The sequence below is a fragment of the Telmatherina bonti genome (genome assembly GCF_933228915.1).
Source record: "Telmatherina bonti genome assembly, chromosome: 4".
NCBI classification, from domain to species: Eukaryota; Metazoa; Chordata; class Actinopteri; order Atheriniformes; family Telmatherinidae; genus Telmatherina; species Telmatherina bonti.
The window spans coordinates 40,137,867-40,161,590 of NC_136622.1; the positions used below are offsets into that span (position 1 = coordinate 40,137,867).

At 45.1% G+C, this 23,724-nt stretch overlaps 1 protein-coding gene across 1 annotated transcript in view; it reads left to right on the plus strand.

The window, feature by feature from the left end:
• The window catches only part of abcd1 (ATP-binding cassette, sub-family D (ALD), member 1), a gene marked incomplete at its 3' end in the record, with an annotated part of 300,493 nt that overhangs the window by 11,541 nt on the left and 265,228 nt on the right, over positions 1-23,724 (plus strand). The window contains exons 2-7 of the mRNA XM_079238616.1: positions 14,190-14,431; positions 14,502-14,602; positions 14,676-14,833; positions 15,303-15,490; positions 15,589-15,763; positions 17,461-17,651. Of these exons, the coding sequence (XP_079094742.1) occupies positions 14,303-14,431; positions 14,502-14,602; positions 14,676-14,833; positions 15,303-15,490; positions 15,589-15,763; positions 17,461-17,651 (942 nt within the window). The 5' untranslated portion in view covers positions 14,190-14,302. The remainder of the gene's footprint in view (positions 1-14,189; positions 14,432-14,501; positions 14,603-14,675; positions 14,834-15,302; positions 15,491-15,588; positions 15,764-17,460; positions 17,652-23,724) is intronic.

Here is a 23,724-nt window from a genome sequence, read left to right on the forward strand (position 1 = left end):
GGTTTGGACTAAAACCTGGTTTGGACTGAACCTGGTTTGGACTAAAACCTGGTTTGGACTAAAACCTGGTTTGGACTGAACTTGGTTTGGACTAAAACCTGGTTTGGACTGAACTTGGTTTGGACTGAAACCTGGTTTGGACTGAACTTGGTTTGGACTAAAACCTAGTTTGGACTGAAACCTGGTCTGGACTAAAACCTGGTTTGGACTGAACTTGGTTTGGACTGAACTTGGTTTGGACTGAAACCTGGTTTGGACTGAAACCTGGTTTGGACTGAACTTGGTTTGGACTAAAACCTGGTTTGGACTAAAACCTGGTTTGGACTGAACTTGGTTTGGAATGAACTTGGTTTGGACTGAACTTGGTTTGGACTGAACTTGGTTTGGACTAAACCTTGGTTTGGACTGAACTTGGTTTGGACTGAACTTGGTTCGGACTGAACTTGGTTCGGACTGAACTTGGTTTGGACTAAAACCTGGTTTGGACTGAAACTGGTTTGGAATGAACTTGGTTTGGACTAAAACCTGGTTTGGACTGAACTTGGTTTGGACTGAACTTGGTTTGGACTGAACTTGGTTTGGACTGAACTTGGTTTGGACTGAAACCTGGTTTGGACTGAAACCTGGTTTGGACTGAACTTGGTTTGGACTAAAACCTGGTTTGGACTGAAACCTGGTTTGGACTGAACTTGGTTTGGACTGAACTTGGTTTGGACTGAACTTGGTTTGGACTAAACCTTGGTTTGGACTGAACTTGGTTCGGACTGAACTTGGTTTGGACTGAACTTGGTTTGGACTAAAACCTGGTTTGGACTGAAACTGGTTTGGAATGAACTTGGTTTGGACTGAACTTGGTTTGGACTAAAACCTGGTTTGAACAGAACCTGGTTTGGACTGAAACCTGGTTTGGACTGAACTTGGTTTGGACTAAAACCAGGTTTGGACTGAAACCTGGTTTGGACTGAACTTGGTTTGGAATGAACTTGGTTTGGAATGAACTTGGTTTGGACTAAAACCTGGTTTGGACTGAACTTGGTTTGGACTGAAACCTGGTTTGGACTGAAACCTGGTTTGGACTAAAACCTGGTTTGGACTGAAACCTGGTTTGGACTGAAACCTGGTTTGGACTGAACTTGGTTTGGACTGAACTTGGTTTGGACTGAACTTGGTTTGGACTAAACCTTGGTTTGGACTGAACTTGGTTTGGACTGAACTTGGTTTGGACTGAACCTGGTTTGGACTAAAACCTGGTTTGGACTAAAACCTGGTTTGGACTAAAACCTGGTTTGGACTGAACTTGGTTTGGAATGAACTTGGTTTGGAATGAACTTGGTTTGGACTAAAACCTGGTTTGGACAGAACCTGGTTTGGACTAAAACCTGGTTTGGACTAAAAACTGGTTTGGACTGAACTTGGTTTGGACTGAAACCTGGTTTGGACTGAACCTGGTTTGGACTGAACCTGGTTTGGACTGAACATGGTTTGGACTAAAACCTGGTTTGGACTGAACATGGTTTGGACTAAAACCTGGTTTGGACTGAAACCTGGTTTGGACTGAAACCTGGTTTGGACTGAATCTTGGTTTGGACTTAACTGGGTTTGGACTGAACTTGGTTTGGACTAAAAACTGGTTTGGACTGAACTTGGTTTGGACTGAAACCTGGTTTGGACTGAACCTGGTTTGGACTGAACCTGGTTTGGAGTAAAACCTGGTTTGGACTAAAACCTGGTTTGGACTGAACTTGGTTTGGACTAAAACCTGGTTTGGATTAAAACCTGGTTTGTACTAAAACCTGGTTTGGACTTAACTGGGTTTGGACTGAACTTGGTGTGGACTAAAACCTGGTTTGGACGGAACTTGGTTTGGACGGACCTTGGTTTGGACTAAAACCTGGTTTGGACTGAAACCTGGTTTGGACTGAAACCTGGTTTGGACCGAACTTGGTTTGGACTAAAACCTGCTTTAGACTGAACTTGGTTTGGAATTAACTTGGTTTGGACTAAAACCTGATTTGGACTGAATTTGGTTTGGACTGAACCTGGTTTGGACTAAAACCTGGTTTGGACCGAACTTGGTTTGGACTAAAACCTGGTTTAGACTGAACTTGGTTTGGAATTAACTTGGTTTGGACTAAAACCTGGTTTAGACTGAACTTGGTTTGGAATTAACTTGGTTTGGACTAAAACCTGGTTTGGACTTAACTGGGTTTGGACTAAAACCTGGTTTGGACTGAACTTGGTTTGGACTAAAACCTGGTATGGACGGAACTTGGTTTGGACTAAAACCTGGTTTGGACTGAACCTGGTTTGGACTAAAACCTGGTTTGGACTAAAACCTGGTTTGGACTGAACTTGGTTTGGACTAAAACCTGGTTTGGACTGAACCTGGTTTGGACTAAAATCTGGTTTGGACTGAACGTGGTTTGGACTGAACCTGGTTTGGACTAAAACCTGGTTTGGACTGAACCTGGTTTGGACTGAACCTGGTTTGGACTAAAACCTGGTTTGGACCGAACTTGGTTTGGACTAAAACCTGGTTTAGACTGAACTTGGTTCGGAATTAACTTGGTTTGGACTAAAACCTGGTTTAGACTGAACTTGGTTTGGAATTAACTTGGTTTGGACTAAAACCTGGTTTGGACTTAACTGGGTTTGGACTAAAACCTGGTTTGGACTGAACTTGGTTTGGACTAAAACCTGGTATGGACGGAACTTGGTTTGGACTAAAACCTGGTTTGGACTGAACCTGGTTTGGACTAAAACCTGGTTTGGACTAAAACCTGGTTTGGACTGAACTTGGTTTGGACTAAAACCTGGTTTGGACTGAACTTGGTTTGGACTAAAACCTGGTTTGGACTGAAACGTGGTTTGGACTAAAACCTGGTGTGGACTACAACCTGATTTGGACTACAATCGGGTTTGGACTGAACCTGGTTTGGACTAAAACCTGGTTTGGACTAAAACCTGTTTGGACTAAAACCTGGTTTGGACTAAAACCTGGTTTGGAATGAACTTGGTTTGGACTTAACTTGGTTTAGACTAAAACCTGTTTTGGACTAAAACCTGGTTTGAACTGAAACCTTGTTTGGACTTAACCTGGTTTAGACTAAAACCTGATTTGGACTGAATTTGGTTTGGACTAAAACTTGGTTTGGACTGAACGTGGTTTGGACTGAACCTGGTTTGGACTAAAACCTGGTTTGGACTGAACCTGGTTTGGACTGAACCTGGTTTGGACTAAAACCTGGTTTGGACCGAACTTGGTTTGGACTAAAACCTGGTTTAGACTGAACTTGGTTTGGAATTAACTTGGTTTGGACTAAAACCTGGTTTAGACTGAACTTGGTTTGGACTAAAACCTGGTTTGGACTTAACTGGGTTTGGACTAAAACCTGGTTTGGACTGAACTTGGTTTGGACTGAAACCTGGTTTGGACTGAACTTGGTTTGGACTAAAACCTGGTTTGGACTAAAACCTGGTTTGGACTAAAACCTGGTTTGGACTGAACTTGGTTTGGAATGAACTTGGTTTGGACTGAACTTGGTTTGGACTGAACTTGGTTTGGACTAAACCTTGGTTTGGACTGAACTTGGTTTGGACTGAACTTGGTTCGGACTGAACTTGGTTCGGACTGAACTTGGTTTGGACTAAAACCTGGTTTGGACTGAAACTGGTTTGGAATGAACTTGGTTTGGACTAAAACCTGGTTTGGACTGAACTTGGTTTGGACTGAACTTGGTTTGGACTGAACTTGGTTTGGACTGAACTTGGTTTGGACTGAAACCTGGTTTGGACTGAAACCTGGTTTGGACTGAACTTGGTTTGGACTAAAACCTGGTTTGGACTGAAACCTGGTTTGGACTGAACTTGGTTTGGAATGAACTTGGTTTGGACTGAACTTGGTTTGGACTAAACCTTGGTTTGGACTGAACCTGGTATGGACTGAACTTGGTTTGGACTGAACTTGGTTTGGACTAAAACCTGGTTTGGACTAAAACCTGGTTTGGACTGAACTTGGTTTGGACTAAAACCTGGTTTGGACTGAACCTGGTTTGGACTGAACCTGGTTTGGACTAAAACCTGGTTTGGACTAAACTTGGTTTGGACTAAAACCTGGTTTGGACTGAACCTGGTTTGGACTTAAACCTGGTTTGGACTGAACTTGGTTTGGACTGAACTTGGTTTATACTGAAACCTGGTTTGGACTGTACTTGGTTTGGACTAAAACCTGGTTTGGACTGAACTTGGTTTGGACTGAACCTGGTTTGGACTGAACTTGGTTTGGAGTAAAACCTGGTTTGGACTTAAACTGGTTTGGACCGAACTTGGTTTGGACTAAAACCTGGTTTGGACTGAACCTGGTTTGGACTAAAACCTGGTTTGGACTAAAACCTCGTTTGGACCGAACTTGGTTTGGACTAAAACCTGGTTTGGACTGAACCTGGTTTGGACTAAAACCTGGTTTGGACTGAACTTGGTTTGGACTAAAACCTGGTTTGGACTGAACTTGGTTTGGACTGAAACCTGGTTTGGACTGAAACCTGGTTTGGACTGAACCTGGTTTGGACTAAAACCTGGTTTGGACTGAACCTGGTTTGGACTGAACCTGGTTTGGACTAAAACCTGGTTTGGACCGAACTTGGTTTGGACTAAAACCTGGTTTAGACTGAACTTGGTTCGGAATTAACTTGGTTTGGACTAAAACCTGGTTTAGACTGAACTTGGTTTGGAATTAACTTGGTTTGGACTAAAACCTGGTTTGGACTTAACTGGGTTTGGACTAAAACCTGGTTTGGACTGAACTTGGTTTGGACTAAAACCTGGTATGGACGGAACTTGGTTTGGACTAAAACCTGGTTTGGACTGAACCTGGTTTGGACTAAAACCTGGTTTGGACTAAAACCTGGTTTGGACTGAACTTGGTTTGGACTAAAACCTGGTTTGGACTGAACTTGGTTTGGACTAAAACCTGGTTTGGACTGAAACGTGGTTTGGACTAAAACCTGGTGTGGACTACAACCTGATTTGGACTACAATCGGGTTTGGACTGAACCTGGTTTGGACTAAAACCTGGTTTGGACTAAAACCTGTTTGGACTAAAACCTGGTTTGGACTAAAACCTGGTTTGGAATGAACTTGGTTTGGACTTAACTTGGTTTAGACTAAAACCTGTTTTGGACTAAAACCTGGTTTGAACTGAAACCTTGTTTGGACTTAACCTGGTTTAGACTAAAACCTGATTTGGACTGAATTTGGTTTGGACTAAAACTTGGTTTGGACTGAACGTGGTTTGGACTGAACCTGGTTTGGACTAAAACCTGGTTTGGACTGAACCTGGTTTGGACTGAACCTGGTTTGGACTAAAACCTGGTTTGGACCGAACTTGGTTTGGACTAAAACCTGGTTTAGACTGAACTTGGTTTGGAATTAACTTGGTTTGGACTAAAACCTGGTTTAGACTGAACTTGGTTTGGACTAAAACCTGGTTTGGACTTAACTGGGTTTGGACTAAAACCTGGTTTGGACTGAACTTGGTTTGGACTGAAACCTGGTTTGGACTGAACTTGGTTTGGACTAAAACCTGGTTTGGACTAAAACCTGGTTTGGACTAAAACCTGGTTTGGACTGAACTTGGTTTGGAATGAACTTGGTTTGGACTGAACTTGGTTTGGACTGAACTTGGTTTGGACTAAACCTTGGTTTGGACTGAACTTGGTTTGGACTGAACTTGGTTCGGACTGAACTTGGTTCGGACTGAACTTGGTTTGGACTAAAACCTGGTTTGGACTGAAACTGGTTTGGAATGAACTTGGTTTGGACTAAAACCTGGTTTGGACTGAACTTGGTTTGGACTGAACTTGGTTTGGACTGAACTTGGTTTGGACTGAACTTGGTTTGGACTGAAACCTGGTTTGGACTGAAACCTGGTTTGGACTGAACTTGGTTTGGACTAAAACCTGGTTTGGACTGAAACCTGGTTTGGACTGAACTTGGTTTGGAATGAACTTGGTTTGGACTGAACTTGGTTTGGACTAAACCTTGGTTTGGACTGAACCTGGTATGGACTGAACTTGGTTTGGACTGAACTTGGTTTGGACTAAAACCTGGTTTGGACTAAAACCTGGTTTGGACTGAACTTGGTTTGGACTAAAACCTGGTTTGGACTGAACCTGGTTTGGACTGAACCTGGTTTGGACTAAAACCTGGTTTGGACTAAACTTGGTTTGGACTAAAACCTGGTTTGGACTGAACCTGGTTTGGACTTAAACCTGGTTTGGACTGAACTTGGTTTGGACTGAACTTGGTTTATACTGAAACCTGGTTTGGACTGTACTTGGTTTGGACTAAAACCTGGTTTGGACTGAACTTGGTTTGGACTGAACCTGGTTTGGACTGAACTTGGTTTGGAGTAAAACCTGGTTTGGACTTAAACTGGTTTGGACCGAACTTGGTTTGGACTAAAACCTGGTTTGGACTGAACCTGGTTTGGACTAAAACCTGGTTTGGACTAAAACCTCGTTTGGACCGAACTTGGTTTGGACTAAAACCTGGTTTGGACTGAACCTGGTTTGGACTAAAACCTGGTTTGGACTGAACTTGGTTTGGACTAAAACCTGGTTTGGACTGAACTTGGTTTGGACTGAAACCTGGTTTGGACTGAAACCTGGTTTGGACTGAACTTGGTTTGGACTAAAACCTGGTTTGGACTGAAACCTGGTCTGGACTAAAACCTGGTCTGGACTGAACTTGGTTTGGACTGAACTTGGTTTGGACTGAACTTGGTTTGGACTGAAACCTGGTTTGGACTGAAACCTGGTTTGGACTGAAACCTGGTTTGGACTGAACTTGGTTTGGACTAAAACCTGGTTTGGACTGAAACCTGGTTTGGACTGAACTTGGTTCGGACTGAACTTGGTTTGGACTGAACCTGGTTTTGACTAAAACCTGGTTTGGACTGAACTTGGTTTGGAATGAACTTGGTTTGGACTAAAACCTGGTTTGGACTAAACTTGGTTTGGACTAAAACCTGGTTTGGACTAAAAACTGGTTTGGACTGAACTTGGTTTGGACTGAAACCTGGTTTGGACTGAACTTGGTTTGGACTGAACCTGGTTTGGACTGAACATGGTTTGGACTAAAACCTGGTTTGGACTAAAGCCTTGTTTGGACTGAATCTTGGTTTGGACTTAACTGGGTTTGGACTGAACTTGGTTTGGACTAAAACCTGGTTTGGACTGAACTTGGTTTGGAATGAACTTGGTTTGGAATGAACTTGGTTTGGACTAAAACCTGGTTTGGACTGAACTTGGTTTGGACTAAAACCTGGTATGGACGGAACTTGGTTTGGACTAAAACCTGGTTTGGACTGAACCTGGTTTCGACTAAAACCTGGTTTGGACTGAACTTGGTTTGGACTAAAACCTGGTTTGGACTGAACCTGGTTTGGACTGAACCTGGTTTGGACTAAAACCTGGTTTGGACTAAAACCTGGTTTGGACTGAACCTGGTTTGGACTTAAACCTGGTTTGGACTGAACTTGGTTTGGACTGAGCTTGGTTTATACTGAAACCTGGTTTGGCCTGAACTTGGTTTGGACTAAAACCTGGTTTGGACAGAACCTGGTTTGGACTAAAACCTGGTTTGGACTAAAAACTGGTTTGGACTGAACTTGGTTTGGACTGAAACCTGGTTTGGACTGAACCTGGTTTGGACTGAACCTGGTTTGGACTGAACATGGTTTGGACTAAAACCTGGTTTGGACTGAACATGGTTTGGACTAAAACCTGGTTTGGACTGAAACCTGGTTTGGACTGAAACCTGGTTTGGACTGAATCTTGGTTTGGACTTAACTGGGTTTGGACTGAACTTGGTTTGGACTAAAAACTGGTTTGGACTGAACTTGGTTTGGACTGAAACCTGGTTTGGACTGAACCTGGTTTGGACTGAACTTGGTTTGGACTGAACTTGGTTTGGACTAAACCTTGGTTTGGACTGAACTTGGTTTGGACTGAACTTGGTTCGGACTGAACTTGGTTCGGACTGAACTTGGTTTGGACTAAAACCTGGTTTGGACTGAACCTGGTTTGGACTAAAACCTGGTTTGGACTAAAACCTGGTTTGGACTGAACTTGGTTTGGACTAAAACCTGGTTTGGACTGAACTTGGTTTGGACTGAAACCTGGTTTGGACTGAACTTGGTTTGGACTAAAACCTAGTTTGGACTGAAACCTGGTCTGGACTAAAACCTGGTTTGGACTGAACTTGGTTTGGACTGAACTTGGTTTGGACTGAAACCTGGTTTGGACTGAAACCTGGTTTGGACTGAACTTGGTTTGGACTAAAACCTGGTTTGGACTAAAACCTGGTTTGGACTGAACTTGGTTTGAAATGAACTTGGTTTGGACTGAACTTGGTTTGGACTGAACTTGGTTTGGACTAAACCTTGGTTTGGACTGAACTTGGTTTGGACTGAACTTGGTTCGGACTGAACTTGGTTCGGACTGAACTTGGTTTGGACTAAAACCTGGTTTGGACTGAAACTGGTTTGGAATGAACTTGGTTTGGACTAAAACCTGGTTTGGACTGAACTTGGTTTGGACTGAACTTGGTTTGGACTGAACTTGGTTTGGACTGAACTTGGTTTGGACTGAAACCTGGTTTGGACTGAAACCTGGTTTGGACTGAACTTGGTTTGGACTAAAACCTGGTTTGGACTGAAACCTGGTTTGGACTGAACTTGGTTTGGACTGAACTTGGTTTGGACTGAACTTGGTTTGGACTAAACCTTGGTTTGGACTGAACTTGGTTCGGACTGAACTTGGTTTGGACTGAACTTGGTTTGGACTAAAACCTGGTTTGGACTGAAACTGGTTTGGAATGAACTTGGTTTGGACTGAACTTGGTTTGGACTAAAACCTGGTTTGAACAGAACCTGGTTTGGACTGAAACCTGGTTTGGACTGAACTTGGTTTGGACTAAAACCAGGTTTGGACTGAAACCTGGTTTGGACTGAACTTGGTTTGGAATGAATTTGGTTTGGAATGAACTTGGTTTGGACTAAAACCTGGTTTGGACTGAACTTGGTTTGGACTGAAACCTGGTTTGGACTGAAACCTGGTTTGGACTGAACTTGGTTTGGACTAAAACCTGGTTTGGACTGAAACCTGGTTTGGACTGAAACCTGGTTTGGACTGAACTTGGTTTGGAATGAACTTGGTTTGGACTGAACTTGGTTTGGACTAAACCTTGGTTTGGACTGAACTTGGTTTGGACTGAACTTGGTTTGGACTGAACCTGGTTTGGACTAAAACCTGGTTTGGACTAAAACCTGGTTTGGACTAAAACCTGGTTTGGACTGAACTTGGTTTGGAATGAACTTGGTTTGGAATGAACTTGGTTTGGACTAAAACCTGGTTTGGACAGAACCTGGTTTGGACTAAAACCTGGTTTGGACTAAAAACTGGTTTGGACTGAACTTGGTTTGGACTGAAACCTGGTTTGGACTGAACCTGGTTTGGACTGAACCTGGTTTGGACTGAACATGGTTTGGACTAAAACCTGGTTTGGACTGAACATGGTTTGGACTAAAACCTGGTTTGGACTGAAACCTGGTTTGGACTGAAACCTGGTTTGGACTGAATCTTGGTTTGGACTTAACTGGGTTTGGACTGAACTTGGTTTGGACTAAAAACTGGTTTGGACTGAACTTGGTTTGGACTGAAACCTGGTTTGGACTGAACCTGGTTTGGACTGAACCTGGTTTGGAGTAAAACCTGGTTTGGACTAAAACCTGGTTTGGACTGAACTTGGTTTGGACTAAAACCTGGTTTGGATTAAAACCTGGTTTGTACTAAAACCTGGTTTGGACTTAACTGGGTTTGGACTGAACTTGGTGTGGACTAAAACCTGGTTTGGACGGAACTTGGTTTGGACGGACCTTGGTTTGGACTAAAACCTGGTTTGGACTGAAACCTGGTTTGGACTAAAACCTGGTTTGGACCGAACTTGGTTTGGACTAAAACCTGCTTTAGACTGAACTTGGTTTGGAATTAACTTGGTTTGGACTAAAACCTGATTTGGACTGAATTTGGTTTGGACTGAACCTGGTTTGGACTAAAACCTGGTTTGGACCGAACTTGGTTTGGACTAAAACCTGGTTTAGACTGAACTTGGTTTGGAATTAACTTGGTTTGGACTAAAACCTGGTTTAGACTGAACTTGGTTTGGAATTAACTTGGTTTGGACTAAAACCTGGTTTGGACTTAACTGGGTTTGGACTAAAACCTGGTTTGGACTGAACTTGGTTTGGACTAAAACCTGGTATGGACGGAACTTGGTTTGGACTAAAACCTGGTTTGGACTGAACCTGGTTTGGACTAAAACCTGGTTTGGACTAAAACCTGGTTTGGACTGAACTTGGTTTGGACTAAAACCTGGTTTGGACTGAACCTGGTTTGGACTAAAATCTGGTTTGGACTGAACGTGGTTTGGACTGAACCTGGTTTGGACTAAAACCTGGTTTGGACTGAACCTGGTTTGGACTGAACCTGGTTTGGACTAAAACCTGGTTTGGACCGAACTTGGTTTGGACTAAAACCTGGTTTAGACTGAACTTGGTTCGGAATTAACTTGGTTTGGACTAAAACCTGGTTTAGACTGAACTTGGTTTGGAATTAACTTGGTTTGGACTAAAACCTGGTTTGGACTTAACTGGGTTTGGACTAAAACCTGGTTTGGACTGAACTTGGTTTGGACTAAAACCTGGTATGGACGGAACTTGGTTTGGACTAAAACCTGGTTTGGACTGAACCTGGTTTGGACTAAAACCTGGTTTGGACTAAAACCTGGTTTGGACTGAACTTGGTTTGGACTAAAACCTGGTTTGGACTGAACTTGGTTTGGACTAAAACCTGGTTTGGACTGAAACGTGGTTTGGACTAAAACCTGGTGTGGACTACAACCTGATTTGGACTACAATCGGGTTTGGACTGAACCTGGTTTGGACTAAAACCTGGTTTGGACTAAAACCTGTTTGGACTAAAACCTGGTTTGGACTAAAACCTGGTTTGGAATGAACTTGGTTTGGACTTAACTTGGTTTAGACTAAAACCTGTTTTGGACTAAAACCTGGTTTGAACTGAAACCTTGTTTGGACTTAACCTGGTTTAGACTAAAACCTGATTTGGACTGAATTTGGTTTGGACTAAAACTTGGTTTGGACTGAACGTGGTTTGGACTGAACCTGGTTTGGACTAAAACCTGGTTTGGACTGAACCTGGTTTGGACTGAACCTGGTTTGGACTAAAACCTGGTTTGGACCGAACTTGGTTTGGACTAAAACCTGGTTTAGACTGAACTTGGTTTGGAATTAACTTGGTTTGGACTAAAACCTGGTTTAGACTGAACTTGGTTTGGACTAAAACCTGGTTTGGACTTAACTGGGTTTGGACTAAAACCTGGTTTGGACTGAACTTGGTTTGGACTAAAACCTGGTATGGACGGAACTTTGTTTGGACTAAAACCTGGTTTGGACTGAACCTGGTTTGGACTAAAACCTGGTTTGGACTGAACCTGGTTTGGACTGAACTTGGTTTGGACTAAAACCTGGTTTAGACTGAACTTGGTTTGGACTAAAACCTGGTTTGGACTTAACTGGGTTTGGACTAAAACCTGGTTTGGACTGAACTTGGTTTGGACTAAAACCTGGTATGGACGGAACTTTGTTTGGACTAAAACCTGGTTTGGACTGAACCTGGTTTGGACTAAAACCTGGTTTGGACTGAACTTGGTTTGGACTAAAACCTGGTTTGGACTGAACCTGGTTTGGACTAAAATCTGGTTTGGACTGAACTTGGTTTATACAGAAACCTGGTTTGGAATGAACTTGGTTTGGACTAAAACCTGATTTGGACTTAACTTGGTTTAGACTAAAACCTGTTTTGGACTAAAACCTGGTTTGAACTGAAACCTTGTTTGGACTTAACCTGGTTTAGACTAAAACCTGGTTTGGACTGAACTTGGTTTGGACTAAAACCTGGTTTGGACTGAACTTGGTTTGGACTAAAACCTGGTATGGACGGAACTTGGTTTGGACTAAAACCTGGTTTGGACTGAACCTGGTTTGGACTAAAACCTGGTTTGGACTGAACTTGGTTTGGACTAAAACCTGGTTTGGACTGAACCTGGTTTGGACTAAAATCTGGTTTGGACTGAACTTGGTTTGGACTGAACTTGGTTTATACTGAAACCTGGTTTGGAATGAACTTGGTTTGGACTAAAACCTGATTTGGACTTAACTTGGTTTAGACTAAAACCTGTTTTGGACTAAAACCTGGTTTGAACTGAAACCTTGTTTGGACTTAACCTGGTTTAGACTAGAACCTGGTTTGGACTGAACTTGGTTTGGACTAAAACCTGTTTTGGACTAAAACCTGTTTTGGACTAAAACCTGGTTTGGACTAAAACCTGGTTTGGACTGAACTTGGTTTGGACTAAAACCTGGTTTGGACTGAAACGTGGTTTGGACTAAAACCTGGTGTGGACTACAACCTGATTTGGACTACAATCGGGTTTGGACTGAACCTGGTTTGGACTAAAACCTGGTTTGGACTAAAACCTGTTTGGACTAAAACCTGGTTTGGACTAAAACCTGGTTTGGAATGAACTTGGTTTGGACTTAGCTTGGTTTAGACTAAAACCTGTTTTGGACTAAAACCTGGTTTGAACTGAAACCTTGTTTGGACTTAACCTGGTTTAGACTAAAACCTGGTTTGGACTGAACTTGGTTTGGACTAAAACCTGGTTTGGACTGAAACGTGGTTTGGACTAAAACCTGGTGTGGACTACAACCTGATTTGGACTACAATCGGGTTTGGACTGAACCTGGTTTGGACTAAAACCTGGTTTAGACTGAACTTGGTTTGGAATTAACTTGGTTTGGACTAAAACCTGGTTTAGACTGAACTTGGTTTGGAATTAACTTGGTTTGGACTAAAACCTGGTTTGGACTTAACTGGGTTTGGACTAAAACCTGGTTTGGACTGAACTTGGTTTGGACTAAAACCTGGTATGGACGGAACTTGGTTTGGACTAAAACCTGGTTTGGACTGAACCTGGTTTGGACTAAAACCTGGTTTGGACTGAACTTGGTTTGGACTAAAACCTGGTTTGGACTGAACCTGGTTTGGACTAAAATCTGGTTTGGACTGAACTTGGTTTGGACTGAACTTGGTTTATACTGAAACCTGGTTTGGAATGAACTTGGTTTGGACTAAAACCTGATTTGGACTTAACTTGGTTTAGACTAAAACCTGTTTTGGACTAAAACCTGGTTTGAACTGAAACCTTGTTTGGACTTAACCTGGTTTAGACTAAAACCTGGTTTGGACTAAAACCTGTTTTGGACTAAAACCTGTTTTGGACTAAAACCTGTTTTGGACTAAAACCTGGTTTGGACTGAACTTGGTTTGGACTAAAACCTGGTTTGGACTGAAACGTGGTTTGGACTAAAACCTGGTGTGGACTACAACCTGATTTGGACTACAATCGGGTTTGGACTGAACCTGGTTTGGACTAAAACCTGGTTTGGACTAAAACCTGTTTGGACTAAAACCTGGTTTGGACTAAAACCTGTTTGGACTAAAACCTGGTTTGGACTAAAACCTGGTTTGGAATGAACTTGGTTTGGACTTAACTTGGTTTAGACTAAAACCTGTTTTGGACTAAAACCTGGTTTGAACTGAAACCTTGTTTGGACTTAACCTGGTTTAGACTAAAACCTGGTTTGGACTGAACTTGGTTTGGACTAAAACCTGGTTTGGACTGAAACGTGGTTTGGACTAAAACCTGGTGTGGACTACAACCTGATTTGGACTACAATCGGGTTTGGACTGAACCTGGTTTGGACTAAAACCTGGTTTGGACTAAAACCTGTTTGGACTAAAACCTGGTTTGGACTAAAACCTGGTTTGGAATGAACTTGGTTTGGACTTAACTTGGTTTAGACTAAAACCTGTTTTGGACTAAAACCTGGTTTGAACTGAAACCTTGTTTGGACTTAACCTGGTTTAGACTAAAACCTGGTTTGGACTGAACTTGGTTTGGACTAAAACCTGTTTTGGACTAAAACCTGGTTTGGACTGAACCTGGTTCAGACTAAAATTTGGATTGGTTTTCTCCTCTGTGTGCAGGTGGAGCGCCAGCCTCTGAGTTCAGCATGTTTCCATATTCACAATTCCTGGTTTGATTTGGTGCCCTGTGGTTGTTCTGTGCTCTTATTGGACACCTGTCAGCACCCGTCATCATGCAGCTGACCTATGAGAAGCTGCCGGCTCAAGTGAGGCGGAACTTCAGGCTTAGGAAGCTGACTGCGGTCCTGCTCGCCGCCTACGTCTTAAAAAAATTGTCCCCTTATGTGTGGAAGATGCTGCAGGTGAGATGGGTGGGCTACAGGTGGGCAACAGGGTCAGTCTGCAGGGTACTGAAAGTGTTTGTTGTTTCAGGGTACTGGAGCAGGTGGATATAGGGGTGGAGCTAAAACACCTGTTGGTGCGGCCAGCTGTGTGGGCCAAAGTGTTGTCAAGAAGAAAAAGAATCTTGGAAGGTGAGTTTGTTTTAGTGGGACACCAGTCCATCTGGTCTTACCTGTCTTCACTTGTCTCTGTGTTTGTCTTCAGGTCTCCGTCAGTGAACAGAGACTTTGTCCTCAGACTGTCCCACCTGTTGAAGCTCCTGTTTCCACGGTTACTGTGTAAAGAACTTGGCCTGCTCACCCTGCACTCCATCACCTTGATGTCCAGGACCTTCCTGTCCATCTATGTCGCTTCTTTAGATGGTCTGCACACCTGTTCTTACCTGTTCACGTCTGTCCGCACCTATTCCTATCTGTCAATCTTACATGTTCACCCCTGTTCTTACTTTCCACACCCGTTCCTACCTGTGTGGCTGTAGACACAGCCATCACAGACACGATTCAATTTGAATTGCAATTGTCACAATTCTTTGACATTGCTGTTTTTTTTAGACTGTACATTTTTTTTGTTTTCAAAACTGTTTTTTTGCTCGTCAATTTTCTTAATTTCACTGAGGAAAAAACATGTAGCCAGACCATCATTCTGCTGCTATAGTGCCCAAGAAGACGAGTAAAAAGATCATTAATGAGAATAACATTTTTATTTTATTTGTTAAAAAAAACAGATTTTTAACCAAAAAAAATCGATTTTAAAAAGGTGAATCAAAAACTTCCGGTACTTTTCTGTCCAATTTCCCACCACTAATGGTAACCATGGTTACGGTCTCCTCAGGTGTGATTGTCAGGTGTATTGTGCAGAAGGACCCCCGAGCCTTCATACTGCAGCTCTCTAAATGGCTTCTGGTTGCCGTTCCTGCAACCTTCATCAACAGCGCTATCAGGTTCTTGGAGGGTCAGCTGGCCCTCAGCTTCAGGAGCCGATTGGTCAACCACGCATACCAACTGTACTTCACCAACCAGGTAACTCTTATCTGTCACACCTGCACACCTTACCTGTGTTGTATCCTGTACCTGCCTGTGTCCTTGGGAAACCACTCGAGTCCTGTCTCTGTCCACAGACTTATTACCGTGTCAGCAACATGGACGGCCGTCTGTCCAACCCTGATCAGTCTCTGACTGAAGACATTGTCATGTTTTCAGCCTCTGTTGCACACCTGTACTCCAACCTGACCAAGCCCATTCTGGACGTGGTTGTCACCTGCTACACGCTGCTGCGCACCGCCCACGCTAAAGGTACTTAGCCTTGTTTCCTCTGAAGTCACGCTAAAAGGATGTAGCCATGTTTTCTCTCACAACATGCTAAAAGTACATAACCCTGCCTCACAACAAGGTGACCCCTCAGTTCCACCGAAGCGCCGTCGCAGCTGATCGCACCCACCAGTCAACTGGACTGGTTCTACCCGATGAAGCGTCCCAGAAGCACCGCTGGTTTCTGCTTCTCTAAAATACATGACTGTTCTATTTTGCCGGACCGGATCGTTCAGGCAGGAGATCAGGTGATGAAAACCAAAGTGGATCTGATGGATTTTACTGTTGAAATCACTTTAGATGCATTTTACTCATTTTAAGGGTTTGCCCTTCATAATGACAGTGGAAAACGGACTTTTGTCTGGAAAGCGGCGCCGTTTAGCAGGCTGCGTCCCAGTTCAGGGTCTGCACAATTCCAAGTTCGGATTCATCGGCTGCATACGTCATAGGGGTGCCAAATGTCTCAGTCCAAAGACTTTTTACATTCTTCCCAATCCGCACTACGTTTGGCTCCAGATTAGCTTAAAATGAACCACGCCTCCCAACGGGAAACGTACGTAACCACGTCTCCTCCTACAGAACCCTAAAACAACGTAACCACGCCTCCCAACGGGAAACGTACGTAACCACGTCTCCTCCTACAGAACCCTAAAACAACGTAACCACGCCTCCCAACGGGAAACGTACGTAACCACGTCTCCTCCTACAGAACCCTAAAACAACGTAACCACGCCTCCCAACGGGAAACGTACGTAACCACGTCTCCTCCTACAGAACCCTAAAACAACGTAACCACGCCTCCCAACGGGAAACGTAAGTAACCACGTCTCCTCCTACAGAACCCTAAAACAACGTAACCACGCCTCCCAACGGGAAACGTACGTAACCACGTCTCCTCCTACAGAACCCTAAAACAACGTAACCACGCCTCCCAACGGGAAACGTACGTAACCACGTCTCCTCCTACAGAACCCTAAAACAACGTAACCACGCCTCCCAACGGGAAACGTACGTAACCACGTCTCCTCCTACAGAACCCTAAAACAACGTAACCAAGCCTCCCAACGGGAAACGTACGTAACCACGTCTCCTCCTACAGAACCCTAAAACAACGTAACCACGCCTCCCAACGGGAAACGTACGTAACCACGTCTCCTCCTACAGAACCCTAAAACAACGTAACCACGCCTCCCAACGGGAAACGTACGTAACCACGTCTCCTCCTACAGAACCCTAAAACAACGTAACCAAGCCTCCCAACGGGAAACGTACGTAACCACGTCTCCTCCTACAGAACCCTAAAACAACGTAACCAAGCCTCCCAACGGGAAACGTACGTAACCACGTCTCCTCCTACAGAACCCTAAAACAACGTAACCACGCCTCCCAACGGGAAACGTACGTAACCACGCCTCCCAACGGGAAACGTACGTAACCACGTCTCCTCCTACAGAACCCTAAAACAACGTAACCACGCCTCCCAACGGGAAACGTACGTAACCACGTCTCCTCCTACAGAACCCTAAAACAACGTAACCAAGCCTCCCAACGGGAAACGTACGTAACCACGTCTCCTCCTACAGAACCCTAAAACAACGTAACCAAGCCTCCTAACGGGAAACGTATGTAACCACATCTCCTCTCGCAGAACACTAAAACAACGTTACTATCCTACCCCGCAGGAGCCAACACGACGTGGCCGGCAGCTATTGCTGGCATGGTGGTGGCGCTCACCGCTAAAATCCTACGATCTTGCTCTCCGCACTTCGGGAAACTGGTGGCTGAGGAAGCGAAGAGGAAAGGGGACCTACGACATATGCACTCACGCATCATCACCAACTCCGAGGAGATCGCGTTTTACGGTGGGCACAAGGTAAGCACCACCTGACGGGCTGCTCGATAATTCAGTAACAATATAGATCTATAGACCAGGTTGTGTCTAACGCGTCTGGGTGCGTTTGTTTTCCAGGCTGACTGTAACCTGTCTGGGGGCGTTTGTTTTCCAGGTGACTGTAATGTGTCTGGGTGCGTTTGTTTTCCAGACTGACTGTAATGTGTCTGGGTGCGTTTGTTTTCCAGGTGACTGTAACGTGTCTGGGTGCGTTTGTTTTCCAGGTGACTGTAATGTGTCTGGGTGCGTTTGTTTTCCAGGTGACTGTAATGTGTCTGGGTGCGTTTGTTTTCCAGACTGACTGTAACCTGTCTGGGTGCGTTTGTTTTCTAGGCTGACTGTAACGTGTCTGGGTACGTTTGTTTTCTAGACTGATTGTAACGTGTCTGGGTGCGTTTGTTTTCCAGACTGACTGTAACGTGTCTGGGTGCGTTTGTTTTCCAGACTGACTGTAACGTGTCTGGGTGCGTTTGTTTTCCAGGCTGACTCTGATGTTTCTGGGTGCGTTTGTTTTCCAGGTGACTGTAATGTGTCTGGGTGCGTTTGTTTTCCAGGTGACTGTAACGTGTCTGGGTGCGTTTGTTTTCCAGGTGACTGTACCGTGTCTGGGTGCGTTTGTTTTCCAGACTGACTGTAATGTGTCTGGGTGCGCTTGTTTTCCAGACTGACTGTAACGTGTCTGGGTGCGTTTGTTTTCCAGGTGACTGTAACGTGTCTGGGTGCGTTTGTTTTCCAGGTGACTGTAACGTGTCTGGGTGGGTTTCTTTTCCAGACTGATTTTAACGTGTCTGGGTGCGTTTGTTTTCCAGGCTGACTCTGATGTGTCTGGGTGCGTTTGTTTTCCAGGTGACTGTAACGTTTCTGGGTGCGTTTGTTTTCCAGACTTACTGTAACGTGTCTGGGTGCGTTTGTTTTCCAGGTGACTGTAACGTGTCTGGGTGCGTTTGTTTTCCAGACTTACTGTAACGTGTCTGGGTGCGTTTGTTTTCCAGACTGACTGTAATGTGTCTGGGTGCGCTTGTTTTCCAGACTGACTGTAACGTGTCTGGGTGCGTTTGTTTTCCAGACTGACTGTAACGTGTCTGGGTGCGTTTGTTTTCCAGACTGATTTTAACGTGTCTGGGTGCGTTTGTTTTCCAGGCTGACTCTGATGTGTCTGGGTGCGTTTGTTTTCCAGGTGACTGTAACGTTTCTGGGTGCGTTTGTTTTCCAGACTTACTGTAACGTGTCTGGGTGCGTTTGTTTTCCAGGTGACTGTAACGTGTCTGGGTGCGTTTGTTTTCCAGGTGACTGTAACGTGTCTGGGTACGTTTGTTTTCCAGGTGACTGTAACGTGTCTGGGTGCGTTTCTTTTCCAGACTGATTTTAACGTGTCTGGGTGCGTTTGTTTTCCAGGCTGACTCTGATGTGTCTGGGTGCGTTTGTTTTCCAGGTGACTGTAACGTTTCTGGGTGCGTTTGTTTTCCAGACTTACTGTAACGTGTCTGGGTGCGTTTGTTTTCCAGGTGACTGTAACGTGTCTGGGTGCGTTTGTTTTCCAGGTGACTGTAACGTGTCTGGGTGCGTTTGTTTTCCAGGTGACTGTAATGTGTCTGGGTGCGTTTGTTTTCCAGGTCACTGTAATGTGTCTGGGTGCGTTTGTTTTCCAGGTGACTGTAACGTGTCTGGGTGCGTTTGTTTTCCAGGTGACTGTAACGTGTCTGGGTGCGTTTGTTTTCCAGGTGACTGTAACGTGTCTGGGTGCGTTTGTTTTCCAGGTGACTGTAACGTGTCTGGGTGCGTTTGTTTTCCAGGTGACTGTAACGTGTCTGGGTGCGTTTGTTTTCCAGGTGACTGGTAACGTGTCTGGGTGCGTTTATTTTCCAGGCTGACTCTGATGTGTCTTGGTGCGTTTGTTTTCCAGGTGACTGTAACGTGTCTGGGTTCGTTTGTTTTCCAGACTGACTGTAACGTGTCTGGGTGCGTTTGTTTTCCAGACTGACTGTAACGTGTCTGGGTGCGTTTCTTTTCCAGACTGACTGTAACGTGTCTGGGTGCGTTTGTTTTCCAGACTGACTGTAACGTGTCTGGGTGCGTTTGTTTTCCAGACTGACTTTAAGGTGTCTGGGTGCGTTTGTTTTCCAGGTGACTGTAACGTGTCTGGGTGCGTTTGTTTTCCAGGTGACTGTAACGTGTCTGGGTGCGTTTGTTTTCCAGGTGACTGTAACGTGTCTGGGTGCGTTTGTTTTCCAGGTGACTGTAACGTGTCTGGGTGCGTTTGTTTTCCAGGTGACTGTAACGTGTCTGGGTGCGTTTGTTTTCCAGGTGACTGTAACGTGTCTGGGTGCGTTTGTTTTCCAGGTGACTGTAACGTGTCTGGGTGCGTTTGTTTTCCAGGTGACTGTAATGTGTCTGGGTGCGTTTGTTTTCCAGACTGACTGTAATGTGTCTGGGTGCGTTTTTTTTCCAGGTGACTGTAACGTGTCTGGGTGCGTTTCTTTTCCAGGCTGACTGTAACGTGTCTGGGTGCGTTTGTTTTCCAGGCTGACTGTAACGTGTCTGGGTGCGTTTGTTTTCCAGACTGACTTTAAGGTGTCTGGGTGCGTTTGTTTTCCAGGTGACTGTAACGTGTCTGGGTGCGTTTGTTTTCCAGGTGACTGTAACGTGTCTGGGTGCGTTTGTTTTCCAGGTGACTGTAACGTGTCTGGGTGCGTTTGTTTTCCAGGTGACTGTAACGTGTCTGGGTGCGTTTGTTTTCCAGGTGACTGTAACGTGTCTGGGTGCGTTTGTTTTCCAGGCTGACTCTGATGTGTCTGGGTGCGTTTGTTTTCCAGACTGACTTTAAGGTGTCTGGGTGCGTTTGTTTTCCAGACTGACTGTAATGTGTCTGGGTGCGTTTGTTTTCCAGACTGACTGTAACGTGTCTGGGTACGTTTGTTTTCCAGGCTGACTGTCACGTGTCTGGGTGCGTTTGTTTTCCAGACTGATTGTAACGTGTCTGGGTGCGTTTGTTTTCCAGACTGATTGTAACGTTTCTGGGTGCGTTTGTTTTCCAGGTGACTGTAACGTGTCTGGGTGCGTTTGTTTTCCAGGTGACTGTAACGTGTCTGGGTGCGTTTGTTTTCCAGGCTGACTCTGATGTGTCTGGGTGCGTTTGTTTTCCAGGTGACTGTAACGTTTCTGGGTGCGTTTGTTTTCCAGACTTACTGTAACGTGTCTGGGTGCGTTTGTTTTCCAGGTGACTGTAACGTGTCTGGGTGCGTTTGTTTTCCAGGTGACTGTAACGTGTCTGGGTACGTTTGTTTTCCAGGTGACTGTAACGTGTCTGGGTGCGTTTCTTTTCCAGACTGATTTTAACGTGTCTGGGTGCGTTTGTTTTCCAGGCTGACTCTGATGTGTCTGGGTGCGTTTGTTTTCCAGGTGACTGTAACGTTTCTGGGTGCGTTTGTTTTCCAGACTTACTGTAACGTGTCTGGGTGCGTTTGTTTTCCAGGTGACTGTAACGTGTCTGGGTGCGTTTGTTTTCCAGGTGACTGTAACGTGTCTGGGTGCGTTTGTTTTCCAGGTGACTGTAATGTGTCTGGGTGCGTTTGTTTTCCAGGTCACTGTAATGTGTCTGGGTGCGTTTGTTTTCCAGGTGACTGTAACGTGTCTGGGTGCGTTTGTTTTCCAGGTGACTGTAACGTGTCTGGGTGCGTTTGTTTTCCAGGTGACTGTAACGTGTCTGGGTGCGTTTGTTTTCCAGGTGACTGTAACGTGTCTGGGTGCGTTTATTTTCCAGGCTGACTCTGATGTGTCTTGGTGCGTTTGTTTTCCAGGTGACTGTAACGTGTCTGGGTTCGTTTGTTTTCCAGACTGACTGTAACGTGTCTGGGTGCGTTTGTTTTCCAGACTGACTGTAACGTGTCTGGGTGCGTTTCTTTTCCAGACTGACTGTAACGTGTCTGGGTGCGTTTGTTTTCCAGACTAACTGTAACGTGTCTGGGTGCGTTTGTTTTCCAGACTGACTTTAAGGTGTCTGGGTGCGTTTGTTTTCCAGGTGACTGTAACGTGTCTGGGTGCGTTTGTTTTCCAGGTGACTGTAACGTGTCTGGGTGCGTTTGTTTTCCAGGTGACTGTAACGTGTCTGGGTGCGTTTGTTTTCCAGGTGACTGTAACGTGTCTGGGTGCGTTTGTTTTCCAGGTGACTGTAACGTGTCTGGGTGCGTTTGTTTTCCAGGTGACTGTAACGTGTCTGGGTGCGTTTGTTTTCCAGGTGACTGTAACGTGTCTGGGTGCGTTTGTTTTCCAGGTGACTGTAATGTGTCTGGGTGCGTTTGTTTTCCAGACTGACTGTAACGTGTCTGGGTGCGTTTTTTTTCCAGGTGACTGTAACGTGTCTGGGTGCGTTTCTTTTCCAGGCTGACTGTAACGTGTCTGGGTGCGTTTGTTTTCCAGGCTGACTGTAACGTGTCTGGGTGCGTTTGTTTTCCAGACTGACTTTAAGGTGTCTGGGTGCGTTTGTTTTCCAGGTGACTGTAACGTGTCTGGGTGCGTTTGTTTTCCAGGTGACTGTAACGTGTCTGGGTGCGTTTGTTTTCCAGGTGACTGTAACGTGTCTGGGTGCGTTTGTTTTCCAGGTGACTGTAACGTGTCTGGGTGCGTTTGTTTTCCAGGTGACTGTAACGTGTCTGGGTGCGTTTGTTTTCCAGGTGACTGTAATGTGTCTGGGTGCGTTTGTTTTCCAGACTGACTGTAACGTGTCTGGGTGCGTTTGTTTTCCAGGTGACTGTAACGTGTCTGGGTGCGTTTATTTTCCAGGCTGACTCTGATGTGTCTTGGTGCGTTTGTTTTCCAGGTGACTGTAACGTGTCTGGGTTCGTTTGTTTTCCAGACTGACTGTAACGTGTCTGGGTGCGTTTCTTTTCCAGACTGACTGTAACGTGTCTGGGTGCGTTTCTTTTCCAGACTGACTGTAACGTGTCTGGGTGCGTTTGTTTTCCAGACTGACTGTAACGTGTCTGGGTGCGTTTGTTTTCCAGACTGACTTTAAGGTGTCTGGGTGCGTTTGTTTTCCAGACTGACTGTAATGTGTCTGGGTGCGTTTGTTTTCCAGGTGACTGTAACGTGTCTGGGTGCGTTTGTTTTCCAGGTGACTGTAACGTGTCTGGGTGCGTTTGTTTTCCAGGCTGACTCTGATGTGTCTGGGTGCGTTTGTTTTCCAGGTGACTGTAACGTGTCTGGGTGCGTTTGTTTTCCAGGTGACTGTAATGTGTCTGGGTGCGTTTGTTTTCCAGGTGACTGTAACGTGTCTGGGTGCGTTTGTTTTCCAGGTGACTGTAACGTGTCTGGGTGCGTTTGTTTTCCAGGTGACTGTAACGTGTCTGGGTGCGTTTGTTTTCCAGGTGACTGTAACGTGTCTGGGTGCGTTTGTTTTCCAGGTGACTGTAACGTGTCTGGGTGCGTTTGTTTTCCAGGTGACTGTAACGTGTCTGGGTGCGTTTGTTTTCCAGGTGACTGTAACGTGTCTGGGTGCGTTTGTTTTCCAGGTGACTGTAACGTGTCTGGGTGCGTTTGTTTTCCAGGCTGACTGTAACGTGTCTGGGTGCGTTTGTTTTCCAGGTGACTGTAATGTGTCTGGGTGCGTTTGTTTTCCAGACTGACTGTAACGTGTCTGGGTGCGTTTGTTTTCCAGGTGACTGTAACGTGTCTGGGTGCGTTTATTTACCAGGCTGACTCTGATGTGTCTTGGTGCGTTTGTTTTCCAGGTGACTGTAACGTGTCTGGGTTCGTTTGTTTTCCAGACTGACTGTAACGTGTCTGGGTGCGTTTGTTTTCCAGACTGACTGTAACGTGTCTGGGTGCGTTTGTTTTCCAGACTGACTGTAACGTGTCTGGGTGCGTTTGTTTTCCAGACTGACTGTAATGTGTCTGGGTGCGTTTGTTTTCCAGACTGACTGTAACGTGTCTGGGTACGTTTGTTTTCCAGGCTGACTGTCACGTGTCTGGGTGCGTTTGTTTTCCAGACTGATTGTAACGTGTCTGGGTGCGTTTGTTTTCCAGACTGATTGTAACGTTTCTGGGTGCGTTTGTTTTC